General features: G+C 42.4%; 1 protein-coding gene across 1 annotated transcript in view; it reads right to left on the bottom strand.

The window, feature by feature from the left end:
* Positions 1-16,216, bottom strand: part of LOC110489805 (reversion-inducing cysteine-rich protein with Kazal motifs) — a 57,289-nt gene extending 41,073 nt beyond the window's left edge. Inside the window, exons 1-2 of the mRNA XM_036944063.2 lie at positions 15,900-16,216; positions 618-676 (exon numbers count right to left, since the gene is read on the bottom strand). Coding sequence (XP_036799958.1) covers positions 618-676; positions 15,900-15,969 — 129 coding nt within the window. The 5' untranslated portion in view covers positions 15,970-16,216. The remainder of the gene's footprint in view (positions 1-617; positions 677-15,899) is intronic.

The raw sequence follows: 16,216 nt of genomic DNA, 5'->3' as shown, positions 1-16,216 counted from the left end.
TCACTACAATAAATAAGAATAAGATGCAGAGATACAGATGTAGGATCTTAATTTGAGATAGTTTGCTACAGCAGGAAAATAATCCTGCAGCAACGGGAAATGTGAATTATTATGTGGATTATAATTCATGGACATTTTTGTAGGGATCGATACCTTTTTTGTTCGGGCAAATCAAGTCTAACATTTCAAAGAGGAAATGCAAACTTGTAGTGTATTTGAGTTTTTCAGCGTTTTCTAAAGTTTGCATTACCTGCTGTGCAGGAACATTCTCGGAAACAATAGAGTGATCAAATTAAGATCTTACATCTGAAGAGCGCGAGAGCGAGAGAGAGAGAGAGAGCTAGAGAGCGAGAGAGGGCATAAGAGGAACAAAAGAAGATAGACCCCTCACCTGCTCCTAACTCAAATGGGAGACAGGCAGAATTGTTATTCTAGCGCTCATCGCTACACTTCAAAGGACAGAGAAAAAAATACATTTCAGTGCTCTTCATCAAATAGTCATTATTTATGAGCTACAAATAATACGGAGACCATTGTGCTGGGGCTAAAGTTCTCTCACTCTTGTGCTCTACTTTAAACTGTGTGTGTGTGTGTGTTCAGTCTGTGGCCTCCCTTACCTGATCGCATGCTTCCCTACATGGTGTGAGTTCCGCAGCATGGTGGCAGCAGGACGAATCTGTGGAGGAGAAACAGACAGACACGGAGGAGTTAGTCTTTGCAGAGAAAGTCTTTGCTTTGATACAGTAGCACTCACTCACTCCCCAGCTTGTTTTGTCTTAAGCCCTGGCAAACCCGGAGAGACTTTCCAGGCGGGCGGCACCTTGAAATCCACCCATAAATATAACGGATTCACAGTGGCTTAAAAACACAGTTCTGCTTTGGGGCTGGAGCGATTGATTGATAATGGTATTACAGCTGAGCTTATGTGTTTGTCTCAATACACCTATTTCATCCTTTGTGCGTCTGGTCAACAATGTCTGCAGACTAAACAGATCTGGAGTAAGCTCTTATTATCTACCCTTTCAGAGCAACAAGTGTGTATTCTTGAGAAAGCTTTGGTCTCTGCTTAACCAAGACATTCTGCCCCAACGTAACCAACGCAAACACATCAATGGCCTAACAATGAAGATGATACAATGCATTTTACCGCATCATTTTTGTCAGGACATCTTAAGATGCTCAAGACTGGAAACATACACAATATTCAGTTCCATACAAAAAAACAAAAAAAAGTTTACATGATAGGTCAATGAACGTTTTCTTCTGGTAAATGGAATAAAACTGTCAGAAGAGACGTTTGTGGTCTTAAATGAAAGTGAATAACCTCAATTCCATGACCTGAGGACATATAGCAGACAGATCATCGGGCTTAATGGGACCCAGAGAAATAGAGAAGAGGGGATGGAGAGAGAAATAGAGGGGATGGAGAGAGAGAGAGAGAGAGAGAGAGAGAAGGTGGAGAGACAGAGAGGAGAGCGGGTGGAGAGAGAGAAGACTGGATAGAGGAAACTCACACACATGCTCAAGCCAGACTTCTAGCCTTCCGAATAATAATCACAACAAGAGGAAAAGGTCTCTTCCAGAAACATATTAGAATCTGTTTATGCTCCTTGAGGAAATGTCATAATTATCAGAATTCTCTCTCTCCAGCTTTTTGTCTTTCATCTCGGCCCAGACATGGTCTTCGTCTCCTCCTCTCTTCCTCCCCTTCCATTTATGTCTGATCCAGGCTCAATCCTTTCATCAACTTGATTCTGTTTTCTTTTCCTTACTCTTGTCTTCTTAATGTCGATCTCGTATCGGTGACACGCTAAAGGAGGAACAACAAACGCAGTGGTGGAGATGAAAGTGTTTTAGGGTCTAAGTGCTGCATCGTTGACCGTCTGTGATGTATCCGAGTGGGTCTGGTCTGGGTAGGGTCCTGGTCTGGGTTCGGTCTGATGGAAACCAGAACCATCCTAGTTGTCTTTGTAATGAGACACAGATCTCTCTGGCTTGACCCCCAGTAGTAGCCTTTAAAGTATGTGTGTGTGTGTGTGTGTGTGTGTGTGTGTGTGTGTGTGTGTGTGTGTGTGTGTGTGTGTGTGTGTGTGTGTGTGTGTGTGTGTGTGTGTGTGTGTGTGTGTCTGTGTGTGTGTGTGAGAAAGAGAGAGTTTGTGTGTGTGTGTGTGTGTGTGTCTATGCGCATCAGTGTGACACCCCTTAGCGTTCTCTCTGCGCACCGCTACAATTTCACCTGTCACATTGTTGTTGTTCTGAGGTGAGAGAGCCTTCCTGTCTGACAGCCCACGCTAAACAAAAGCTGTTGTCATATTGCTACGATGGTTTCCATTGGCTTCTAATGACACCACATTCATTAGGAGGCTATAAAGGCCTGGGAGTAAACAGAGAGAAGCAGCGTGACTAACACACCAGAGAGGAAGACATGGGTCATACGAGGGGAGCTAACAGAATAGCGGCAAGCAACACCAGTGACACCACAAACAAACCTTGCCCCGGCCTGAATCATGTTGGTTAACTATGTAGCAGGAACTGACTCACCTTTTCTCTTAACAGAAAAGACATGTCAACATGTCATGTGACCTATATATAGAACTACAGAGCGTGAGTGAGTGCAGTAAAGTGGATTGGCGATGCAGTTGTCTTGGACAGAGATGGTCTGTCATTAGAGGTAGGCAGGGACTTGGAAAGGGTCTCTGTCTTCTCTCCAGCCACTCACAACCACAAGGCCCCTTTTAGTGAGTCAGAGAGCTAGGCGTCTCCGGGTGCTGACTCACTCTCTCTTTCTCTGACTCTTTATCTCCCTCTCTCTCAACCTCTCTCCATCCCTCTCTCCTTTTCTTGAAACCCAGTAACATATGCTAGCACTTTGAGCTAGCCCTGCTACTGTGTCCCTGTTTTCAGAGGAATAGTAATAATCCCACCCACAAGCCACATGAAAGGAATTCCCCTCTTCAAGCCCCCCCCCCCCCCCCCCCCACAACCTCTCTCTCTCAGTACACACTCCCACCCCAACCCTTTTAATGCCCCCCTCCCACGCTAACTCAACCCACCAGCCGCCCCACAGACCAGCCCCTCTGGACTCCTCATGCCCTGCTCCCCAAACTACTTCACACAGCAAAGTTGTTTGCAACGAAAGGAAGGAACACGTTGGCCCGGCTCTCATCTCTTGTGTGAGTTACGTGAAGAGGCAGCATTTGATGTTCAGATATTTGAAGTGAGGGAGTCAGAGGCAGCGACAGAGCGAGAGACAGAGAGAAAAATTGAACTCTGGCAGAAATTAAGGCCAAAAACTTAAAAGGGTCGGCACTTGACAGCCTCGGCAAAACTGATCAAACGGGAATGAGAACCAGACAGAGGGAGGGAGTAGGGACAGTTTACAATATGGGGCCGTGGAACCCCGTGGCTCCGTGGCTTCCACCCAGAGGGAGGCGCCACAACAGCCTCTGGATTCCATTCATGCCATGACCGATGCAGTGTCGTGGTGAGGAAGAGCAGGCCTCGGCATCCTGGCTCTGTGTGTCTGTGACTCTGTCTTCCCCTGTCCAGTAGAGGAGAGGAGAGACAGTGGAGGAGTACAGTATCACCACGGTAGTGACTGTTCTGTTACTCTCTTTGCCTCAACTGACACATAGCCAGAGACATGCCACTCCACCATAGACAAGAGGACAGGGTGGGGGTGTCATTAATACATTCTTACCCGAATACGAGTTGAAAATTGCAGATTTGGGCACTGATAAGCGCCTAAATTGGAACGCAGAGCCTGTACAGTGACATCCTATACATGACGCAAGAGCTCACTCACTCCTTCACAGCTCTGTGTGGATTTTGACTGACAGACATCCTAAACTTGAGAACCGCGTGTGACAAGAAGTTGCCCCCATCCCTCTCGCTAATTGGGCCACTTTTGCTAATGTTTTGTTGTACGACTAAGGGAAATGTTGTAAATTAAGATTGTATTTTGAAAATTGTATTTTGAAAGATGAGACGTTGAGGATTATAATAAATACCGCTTTAATGTCATACAAGCAAGCCAAACACCCATGTCATAAAACTCACGTCATATACAGTGTCAACATTTATGATCACTATGTTTGATGTACAGTTACAAGATGACATGACGTCATACCCTGGGCTGTTCTGAACAGAATGAGCCTATGTTTGTTTATTGTGAAGAGAATTCACTGTGGAACACGCACCTGAATGCACTCACGACTCCTTTCTATGCTCACCAAAATGACCATCTGTTTCTCTGACTGGCCCTGTGAAAGCCTATTACTGTAACATTGTAGTTTATAACTTAGCTAGTCATGTTGGTAATAGGACAACCTTTCAAATGAGTGCATTGAAATGACTTGAGAACTGAGCACACTTTGGAGATGTGTGTGACCACTTGGAGACTCCAGTTAGTCCTCTCACTCAAACCCTTGTCATTTTATTTGCCTTATGTTGAACCTACCCCACATTTTCCAGGAATACTGTTATCATGTTACTGAATGTATCCAGTGTATTTTGAGATTTTGTTCTCAACAAATGCTGTGAAAAGTACAGTAAATGTAAAATACACATAAAATCAACCGTGTAATGTTTGGTTTCAGTCTTGTGCCAGGTGAACTGCTATGTCCTCTACTTTGGTCTAATCATTTCCCCATAATCTCCGAACTGTTCCCTTTCAATTGCTACCATGGTTATGCATTTAATATATCTTCTGTAAGAAACATTTCAATGTAGCCCTAAACATATAGGCCAGTTGCTAGAAGAGTAAAGCGTTAACATGGCAAACCTTTCTGGGCAGGGGAGAGAGGAGAAGAAATAAGGGAGGAGATACCAGCTAGCTATGTAGGAGGAGAGAGGAGGGACGCAGGTTGGACTGGACAGGGCGTGTGGAACACGTCAGCCTCAGTCATCCTTCATTAAAGTGAGTTAGCGTTAGTCACCAACCGCTAGCAAGCCTAGGAGCACTCACCAGGGGGAGAGAGCCGAGCTTCAGCCGACCCAACCCAAGTAGCCCTGTAGCAGCCTGCATTGTGGTGACCGCAAGTCCGCGCTCCCCTCTCTTAACGAGCTGCCATTTTAATGACACAATTGGCGCGGCCAGTGGACCATTCGGCCTCCAGCCCTCCTCCTCACCCGTCTGTGTCCGTACGGCTGTTCGCCTGCCCCTCTTTGTGCTCCTCGCCCCGGAGAGAGGCCAAACAAATTACCCGTTGCCAAGGGCAGACAGTTGATAAAAGCCATGGCAACAGCACTAGTTGTGCACTTTTCGTGAATTGTTGTGTTTTTATCTTGTTTTGTTGTTGACATTGTTATCTTTATGTTTCTATTGGGATGAATGGGCCAGCAGTGGATGGTGGCATGGTGCGATGAGGTTGTACAATATATGGAGGTCGGAGGAGGAGGAATGAATTGGCCAGTGAGGCACGTCGAGCCCCGCTGCGAGCCCTTTAATAGACAATGACAGGCTCTGGCTGTGCGGAGTGGGGAGAGCTCATCAGCAATACACAGAGCTGGGAGTCAGAGGCCCCAGGAGCTGCTAATGAGCATAGTAGGCCTAGAGACAGACTGACAGAGAGACAGACAGACACCACGAGGACACACAGTATATAATGTACAGTAACAGGACAGGACAAGACAGGCCCGAACAGGACAGTAGAGCAGAGCATAGTAGAGTAGAGTAGAGCATGTTTTCCCAACACTTTCCAGTGCCTGTATTGGTGTCAGAGTGTTTCCTCAGCCAGAACAGCCTGTAGGGTATGTATGTAGTCAGCTCTGAGAATGGACTGCACTGTATGGGGGAGAGGAGAGCACAGTGTGAGGGAAGTCACAACACACACAGCTATCTTCAACTCCAGGAGATAACGGATGAGTCGGAATGGGGCCTGGTGTGGTGGGTAATCCATCCATACTGTCAGGGGGACAGAGAGAACACACATGGTCCCTCACCGAGGGGTTACACAAACACAATGGAGGTGGTGACTACTGAAAGGGCTTTTAAGGGTTGGTCATCTGAGGTAGATGGGTGACAGACACATCACTCTATGTTGTGGCTGGTTTAGTGGGGCTAGGGGGTCGTGTTTGCTGTGAAGGCCTGAAGAATGAGTGAACCCTTCCACCGGCACTCAAGAGAAAACATACTTTCTGGCCATGCAGGCAGGCAGGCAGTGTGTGTGTGTGTGTGTGTGTGTGTGTGTGTGTGTGTGTGTGTGTGTGTGTGTGTGTGTGAGAGAGAGAGAGAGAGAGAGAGAGAGAGAGAGAGAGAGAGAAATACAGTGAGAGAAGTGTGTGCAGTCTCTCCTACAACCCCATCTGTCAGTGTGTGCACGCACATTCATGAGGGGGACACACTGCCCACCTCAAAAGCACCCTCTTCTTCTCCCAGTGTGATGCCCCTTACTTCTCCTCGCGACTCGAGAGCGGGAATCAATCACGTCAGACGCGCCGCTTTCATCGGCGGGACGGAGACATCTGCCAAGACGTACCCGTCCCATTTCCTGCCCCGCTACGCATATACAAAGGGACATGTACCGTATGACTGGCCTGAAAGATCACAAGACTTAGCACTCACAGCAGATGCAGTCTGACTTTCCAACTATACAATGCACAGACTGGCGGCTAATAACAAAGGCATGGAAGGAAGAGAAGAGAAGAGAGGACAGAGGAGAGGGTAAGGAGGGAAAAACGCCACTACAATAGCTCAGAGCTGGGGAAAAACGCCACTACAGTAGCTCAGAGCTGGGGAAAAAACGCCACTACAATAGCTCAGAGCTGGGGAGAAACGCCACTACAATAGCTCAGAGCTGGGGAAAAAACGCCACTACAATATCTCAGTGTCAGCTCTGAGAAAGCTACAAACCGCTGAGTCATTTTAACACTATTGCACAACATTTGTCTGAAATGTAAAATATGTCAACTAAAACGCTGACAGACACGCAATGTGGGACGGCCATCTTTAAGCCATTATGACTGGCTACAGCTACATTAACTAACCTCGCCCAGGCTGTAGCTAGAGTTCAGCAAACTGTCTTCCATAACTCCATGACAATAACAATCTAATTGAAATTCTTGTCTTAAGGTGTCAACATCTGAAACAGTGTTTGCCAAACTCTGTGCTACATGTCTGTGGCTCGGGTGCTCACCCAAGCCTCTGTAGTAACTGCGTGGGTGAGTTCAGTAGCTATCTGGCCCTGTGTGGTTGGAGTAAATCCCTCTGTCCACACCACAGATCGGTTTGATCCTGCAGTCTTGGCACCAGCAGCAGACAGAGACAGGCCAGTGTTGTGTTGTGTCTGTCTTTACCTAGTGGGCTGGCCGAGGCCTTGGTTGGTTCAGCTGCTTCATTCAGCTGTTTTCTCTGCTTAGCTTACTGGATATCTGGGCCCGTATTCACAAAGTGTTTCTGAGTAGGAGTGCTGATCTAGGTCAGTTTTGCCTTTTAGATACCAATGAATGAGGCATCGGGGACCTGATCCTAGATCAGCACTCCTACTCTGAGACACTGCGAATACAGGCTCTGAGATTTGACAAAGCAGCTTCAGGCTTTAACAGTTATACATTTGACATTTTAGTCATTTAGATGACACTCTGCCACCTACAGGAGCAATTAGGGTTAAGTGCCTTGCTCAATGGCACATCGGCAGATTTTTCACGTAGTCAGCTCGGGGATTCAAACCAGCGACCTTTTAGTTACTGTCACAATGCTCTTAACCGCTAGGCTACCTGCCGTTAGAGTGTGTGTTGATGCGGGCCGGCCTGGGACGGCTGTATTTTCTGCTCACTGCCGTCCTACGGTCCGACGAAAGCCGCTTCCCGTATTTTGCCACAAAACACAAGGCGGTCTTCAAAGGAGAGAGTAGGGATAAAATGGAGGGGTATTTATGCTATAACAAACAAAGCTGGAAATAGCAGCAGCGCTAGCCCTGGCTGAAGCGTATAGCCGCTGATGAAGTGTGGAATATCAATGTGCCCCCCCCCCCCCCCCCCCCCAAAAAAAAAGCGGTTCCTGCCAGTCCGCTTCCTGTGCGGATGCTCTTGTGGAGGTTGCTTTGTCTTTCGCTCTGTGTCCTTTCTCTCTAAACAACTTAAACAATATCAAACCTCTCGATTTCAGAGACGAAAATGTCAATAATATAGCAGACTAAAATGAACTTTCTAATCTCATATTCTCTCCTATTGTGTTTCAGAACTCAGCCTAGGATGTCCTCTTCTCACCATCGGGGCTATAAACATACACAAACACAATGGTGAATAGTCATGGATTCTTGTCTGATGTTTGGGCTGCTCCCGCATTCCTCTCTGGCAGCCTGAACCCTCTAGGGGAGAGTTTAATGCCTCTGGGTCAAAGGTGACTTCCTGTGCATTAATACATTGCGATCTGACATAAGCAGGGAGGCATTAAGGGATCAGTGTGTTGTGAAGAAATGTGGGAGAGACTAGAGACACAGACGTTTCCTCGCACCAAAACTCTTTCTGTTTCCTGATTCACTAAAAAGATGTGTAGGCCTTTGTACTACAGATGCAGTCAAATATAATGGCACCCATGTACGAGTCACTATTTATTCAAAAATAAGTTGAAATTGAAAAAACCTTTGGTGTTAACACGTGTATTTATTTTATTTGATGCACAGGACCCAAAAAATGATAATCTAAACTGAAATTGACATTTTTCACTTCAAAGTCAAAACATGGCCTGGACTAAATTATTCTAAATTCTAATGAATTAAGTTGGAGGCAAGTGATTCTCTGCAAGTGTAATTGATCCTACTTGTTGTAAGTTGCAGGTACCACCAGGGTAAAAAAGCCATTAACCCGTTTTGAGGAAGAAGAAAAACACGTTCTGCTCCATTGCACTCCATTGTAAAGTGCAAGGCAGCCAATATATTGGACCACATCTGTATATGAAATATTAGGAAGGTGTTCCTAACGTTTGATATGCTCCGTATATGTCTGCACTATATGAAAATATATGTCTGCACTATATGAAATATATGTCTGCACTATATGAAATATATGTCTGCACTATATGAAAATATATGTCTGCACTATATGAAAATATATGTCTGCACTATATGAAAATATATGTCGGCACTATATGAAAACATATGTCTGCACTATATGAAATATATGTCTGCACTATATGAAATATATGTATGCACTATATGAAAACATATGTCTGCACTATATGAAATATATGTCTGCACTATATGAAAATATATGTTGGCACTATATGAAAACATATGTCTGCACTATATGAAATATATGTCTGCACTATATGAAAACATATGTCTGCACTATATGAAATATATGTCTGCACTATATGAAAATATATGTTGGCACTATATGAAAACATATGTCTGCACTATATGAAAATATATGTCGGCACTATATGAAAACATATGTCTGCACTATATGAAATATATGTCTGCACTATATGAAAATATATGTCGGCACTATATGAAAACATATGTCTGCACTATATGAAATATATGTTGGCACTATATGAAAACATATGTCTGCACTATATGAAAATATATGTCGGCACTATATGAAAACATATGTCTGCACTATATGAAATATATGTCTGCACTATATGGAATATATGTCTGCACTATATGAAAATATATGTCGGCACTATATGATAACATATGTCTGCACTATATGAAATATATGTCTGCACTATATGAAATATATGTCTGCACTATATGAAATATATGTCTGCACTCTATGAAAATATATGTATGCACTATATGAAAATATATGTATGCACTATATGAAAATATATGTCTGCACTATATGAAAACATATGTCTGCACTATATGAAATATATGCCTGCACTATATGAAATATATGTATGCACTATATGAAATATATGTCTGCACTATATGAAATATATGTCTGCACTATATGAAAATATATGTATGCACTATATGAAAATATGTGTATGCACTATATGAAAATATATGTCTGCACTATATGAAAACATATGTCTGCACTATATGAAATATATGCCTGCACTATATGAAATATATGTATGCACTATATTAAATATATGTATGCACTATATGAAATATATGTATGCACTATATGAAAATATATGTATGCACTATATGAAAATATATGTCTGCACTATATGAAAATATATGTCTGCACTATATGAAATATATGTATGCACTATATTAAATATATGTATGCACTATATTAAATATATGTATGCACTATATGAAAATATATGTATGCACTATATGAAAATATATGTCTGCACTATATGAAATATATGTATGCACTATATTAAATATATGTATGCACTATATGAAATATATGTATGCACTATATTAAATATATGTATGCACTATATGAAATATATGTATGCACTATATGAAAATATATGTATGCCCTACATGAAAATATGTGTCTGCACTATATGAAAATACTGTATATGTACGCACTACATGAAAATATATGTCTGCACTATATTAAATATATGTATGCACTATATTAAATATATGTATGCACTATATGAAATATATGTATGCACTATATGAAAACATATGTCTGCACTATATGAAATATATGTCTGCACTATATGAAAACATATGTCTGCACTATATGAAATATATGCCTGCACTATATGAAATATATGTATGCACTATATTAAATATATGTATGCACTATATGAAATATATGTATGCACTATATGAAAATATATGTATGCACTATATGAAAATATATGTCTGCACTATATGAAATATATGTATGCACTATATTAAATATATGTATGCACTATATGAAATATATGTATGCACTATATGAAAATATATGTATGCCCTACATGAAAATATGTGTCTGCACTATATGAAAATACTGTATATGTACGCACTACATGAAAATATATGTCTGCACTACATGAAAATATATGTCTGCACATATGAAAATATAATGTATGTAGCACTATATGAAAATATGATCTATGGATTTCACATGACTGGGAATGCAGATATGCATCTCTAGGCCTCACAATGGGCCTCAGGATCTCGCCACAGTATCTATGTGCACACGAATTGCCATCGATAAAATGCAATTGTGTTCGTTGTCCGTAGCTTATGCCTGCTAATACCATAACCCCACCGTCACCATGGGGTACTCTGTTCACAACGTTGACATCAGCACACCGCTCGCCCACACGATGCCATACAAGTGGTCTGCGGTTGTGAGGCGGTTGGACATACTGCCAAATACTCTAAAACGACATTGGAGGCGGCTTATGGAGGAGAAATTAACATTCAATTCTCTTGCAACAGCTCTGCTGGACATTCTTGCAGTTAGCATGCCGATTGCGCGCTCCCTCAAAACTTGAGATGTCTGTGGCATTGTGTTGTGTGACAAAATGTCTAATTTTGGAGTGGCCATTTATTGTCCCCAACACAAGGTGTACCAGTGTAATGATCATGCTGTTTGATCAGATTCTTGGTTTGTCACACCTGTCAGGTGGATGGATTATCTTGGCAAAGAAGAAATGCTCACTAACAGGGATGTAAATTAATTTGTGCACAAAATGTGTGATAAATAAGGTTTTTGTGCGTCAGGATAATGTCTTGGATCTTTCATTTCAGCTCATGAAACATGGGACCAACACTTTACATGTTGTGTTCATATTTATGTTCAGTGTATGAGTGTATAATAGACTATATGACCAGGAGAAGCAAATTCCTGAGTAATTATTCAAATCAACAAGTGAATGAATAGAGAATATTAATATTGTCATCATAACCCCTCATCCATGGAGACCAAAGTCTCTTTAATCAATGGTTGATAGATAACTTGTATTTATTCAACTGACTTGTGCTCAAATGAGTTTATTTGATTCCCTCATTGAAGTGTCTTTACCAGAGTAACTAGACAGGAAAATCGACCAACAACTATCAAATAAAAACATGAAAGTGTGTTTTTAACACATGCTGGGCTGGCAAATTATTTGACAAAAATCTGTGTCCCTCCATCACGCAAGATCCATAAGAAACCAGCTAAAGAAGAGAATGTACTCGGGGTGTGAAAACATCAAAGGCCATAAATTGTGTCTTGCATCTATAAAAGTCTGCTCCATTGAAGAATCTTCAAAAAAATTCTTCACACAATATTCTAAAGAGATAAATGATGATGAATGAAGTGCTAGATATCTAAAACAAAGTTCTTGCCATCACTAATATCTTCCTCCAGCTGTTTTAAATGACATCTGTGAGGATTGAGGGACTCATAAAACAACCAGAGGGAATAGAGAGACCGGGTGATGGGTAGCCTCAGAGCTAAAATTGGATGCGGGATTGATCGACACCAGGGTCCAGTTTGAATTCATCAACCCCAATACACTCCCATTTATGAACCTCATAGCAACACACAAGCAATAAAGCAATAATCAATTACACTGCTGCTGGCACATTACAATCTTCAAAAAGTAAACAATAGGCCTTTCAGTATTTTTCTCCAAACATGGCCATAGGATGGTGGTCCCTTAATGTTTAACCATGATTGATGACCAACTTTTTTGGGTCAGCCACCCACATTCTGGATTTCAACAAACACAATCAATGTGTTGAGCCACAAGGCCCACCACAACCCAAAATAATTCAGCCAAGATCCAACAGTAAGTGCTCCTGACCTATCGTTTGGGAACAACTTCTTATAAAAAATGTGCATGCCTGACTCCACATTATCTACATATAACACATAATCATACATAGTGTGTCTAACGTTTGGACTATTTTACCCTCACATGGAGGTGCTACACCTATGTGTCTGTGGTTGTGGTTACGTAAAGATAGCCAGTGTGACCAGCAGGTCCATGTGCGCTCCAGGTGTGCAGCTCACGTAGGGCGCTGCACATTCTTCCAACCCCTGGAGGAGCACCTGAACATCATCAGTCTGTGTGGAGCAACAGATGTTGAGGCCCTGATTGTATTCCAGCCTCCAGATGGAGGGAGTTCGTCCCGCCCCTCTTTTCATATTCAATTAGGAAAATCAAAAGGGACACAGAGCCGGCCTGTCCCTCCACTGACTACACACACACTGGGGAACATGCATCTGAGGTGGAAGGATGGGGGGGGGGGGTTGGACAGATAAGAGTATGAACAAACATAATGAACTACATATGTCCAGGTAGAGGGAAAAGAGGTGGGGGAAGAGGTGTGTGTGTGTGTGTGTGTGTGTGTGTGTGTGTGTGTGTGTGTGTGTGTGTGTGTGTGTGTGTGTGTGTGTGTGTGTGTGTGTGTGTGTGTGTGTGTGTGTGTGTGTGTGTTTTGGGGGGAAGGAGAGGTAGTGGGGATGGAATCAGCTTGAGTCTTTTTTTGGCGAGTGATCAAATGAGGAACCCGTCTTGTTCTATTACATAAGTTCCAGTTCTGTTGCTGCCACCCTCTGAGCCTGCCTGTCAGACAGTCTGCTCTGGACCCATTGAAATGAACAAAGGTCTCACCTCCCTCGGGAGAAATGCCACACTTTTAGGCAAAGAGCGTGGGAGGGTCTTTAAAATCCAATCTACTTGTAAAATAAAAAATAATAGGCCTTTGTTGATGAGATGCAAAACCAGCCTTATTGCTATACAAATGGATATGGAGTTTAATAGTGTGTAACTTTCAAGTGAGTCCTGTACTGATCCTATGTCAGATGGAACCATGACTATGTGGTGTTCCCCAGTCACATTCAGGTATAACTTGACAATCTTGACATTTATGGTGGCCCTTAATGTAACAACTTCAATGTTGTGTCAACATAAGTACATATGCTTTACAGAGCCTAATCTAATAACCTGAAAACTGTTCAGTTATGTCTCAGATCTGAAACATAATATACATTGATATTAATGTAAACCAATGTTCTTGCAAACATGCTCTTTACTCTCCTAAATGAACAATTATTGGAGTCAGATCAAAATAAATACCATTATTTCATTTATTTCAATAACCACGTGCCAAGTTAATAGCTTTGGTAGGCTACACAATCACATTTTTAAAACTTTGCATAAAAATGACGATACCTATTATACTATTGCCTATTATTTGAATTTGCTTAGAACAAAACAATAAGTACATTTGTTGTCTGTAAAAGCATGGCACAACATGATGCAAAAAAACGATGCATGCTTGAAATGACACACATTTCAGATGACGCAAAGACTGTCTTCCATTCTATTCTGTCTCATGTTCCTAAACCAGCCTTACTTCGAGGACTAGCCTGAATAGCCCATACATGAAAATAAACTAAAAAGGAAAGGGGGAGGTAGTTTTAGCTAAGTGGGGAGAAAAACATTCAGGGAATTTTTCACACGAAATAACCGAGGGAGTGGGACAATGAGAAAACCGTTATCTTGCGGCAGTGGTCACGATTGGGGCCAAATTCGTTTCCCAGATGTTCCCAAGGCGCGAGGACTACGCTATCACATTGTATAACTTTTCACAAAACGGCCCATGTGTAGGTTAATTTATTCTCTTCAGTTCATAATGCCAGCTGGCTAAAGTGGGTCCTAACTGCAGTTCTAAACGATGCCTCGTCTTTCATGTCCAATGCACAGTGTGACAGATTAGAGCGATATTTACGCGAACTAATCCACATCCTGAGCGCATGTGGACACACAGCACTTTTCACAACATCAAAGTCCTCATATAGCAGATGCGAATTTATAGCTGCTGCTGCCACCCTAACCCCATCCGTAAAGATTGAGGAATCCCGCACCAATGAATGATGTGGCCAAATGACTATTGATAAGAAAGGTACGCCTACAATGTTGCCTTCAGACATTGTTGTTATATTGAAACGGGGGTGCGCAACAAACAATCACTTTTGCCAAATTCATTAGCATGAGAAAGCAAAGTCAAGGGCAGTTGTCTAACCCTAATAAAAGTCTCGCCTACATAGCCTAAACACTGTATTTGCTAATTGACCGGTGTGAAGGATTAGCCGTTTATCGTTATCAAAGGACTCGGTACTGGTACCCCGTGTTAGTCATTGTGGAGCCTATGCAGTTTTATTCCTCGTGTTATTATATTTCTATGTTTGTTTTTTCTCTCTGCATTGTTGTACAGAGCCAATAAGCAGCCTAAGCATTTCACTGATAGTCTACACCTGTTGTTTACGAAGCATGTGACATACACAATTTGATTTGATTTAGGCTACACTTTCATTCACGTGGTGTCAAATGTTCAGCCATGTTATTACCTAATGAGTAAAACGTTGAGATTTTACATCACACAATATCTAGCTAGTGCCCTTAATAGGATCTACTATAGCCTAATCAACAGGCTATTCTAAGGCACCGAAGAGAAACAAATATAACACGTATTAAATGATGTAATGTCATGACCAGAATATAATAGTCTACAAACTATGGCTGGCAGCAGTTCCATCACCGGTAAAGGGACCCTCCCCATTTGCGTGATACAATGTGTCAGAAATGAGAGGTAGAAACCAGCGTGACACAATGTGAAGAAAAACTACGGATATCATGTTCACAACGGAAAAACCTATGTGGGGGGGTCATTACTGTATTCCCTCCGAAACACTAGAAAAATGTCACCTAAACGTCCCAATACAAAGTACCGTTAGAAAACACAAAGTGTGGTCTGTTCTGTTCATAAAACAGTCTAGCCTACAACGGTTGCTGGCTACTCACAGGTCTCATACTGCAGGATGCGTACTGTAGAAGTGAATCAACAAGTTAAAACTCGGCGCAGTGAAAACTTGGGTCGCCTACAAGGATTTGCTCTCACTTGAGCGAACTTTATCATTGTATACCTTGCATGTTTTGAATCAAGTACAGACCCCAAGAGCACAAAAAATGGACTTAGAGAGACACAGGCATATCAATTACTGTATGTAATGTTTAGCGAAATAAGAAAAGCGAAGCGGAGACTTACCCTGAGTAAGAACCAAATCGTAGAAGTTGAAGGCGAGAAGAAAAGTCACTATCTCAAAACACACATACATCTTATTGAAATCCTAAAGTGCATTGTGAACGAAAAGACAAATAAAACACTGCCGCTTTGACAAGCTCCATGAGACCCTCTGTGTCGGCTACATTAGCGTATGCGGCTCTCTCTCGTGATCCGCTCATATACAGGCCGAATAGTGGAGGAGATGGAGAACTGGTGGTCACACACAGCGCATACTGGGCATGCGCCTACGGGACAAATCCCACCGGTCAGAAGAGGGCTGGGTTAACAGTGACATACGT

Source organism: Oncorhynchus mykiss, chromosome 15 (genome assembly GCF_057628025.1).
Source record: "Oncorhynchus mykiss isolate SJ-2025 chromosome 15, ASM5762802v1, whole genome shotgun sequence".
NCBI classification, from domain to species: Eukaryota; Metazoa; Chordata; class Actinopteri; order Salmoniformes; family Salmonidae; genus Oncorhynchus; species Oncorhynchus mykiss.
Note: the sequence above shows the minus strand (reverse complement) of the source record. Positions and strands in the feature narration are given on the sequence as shown.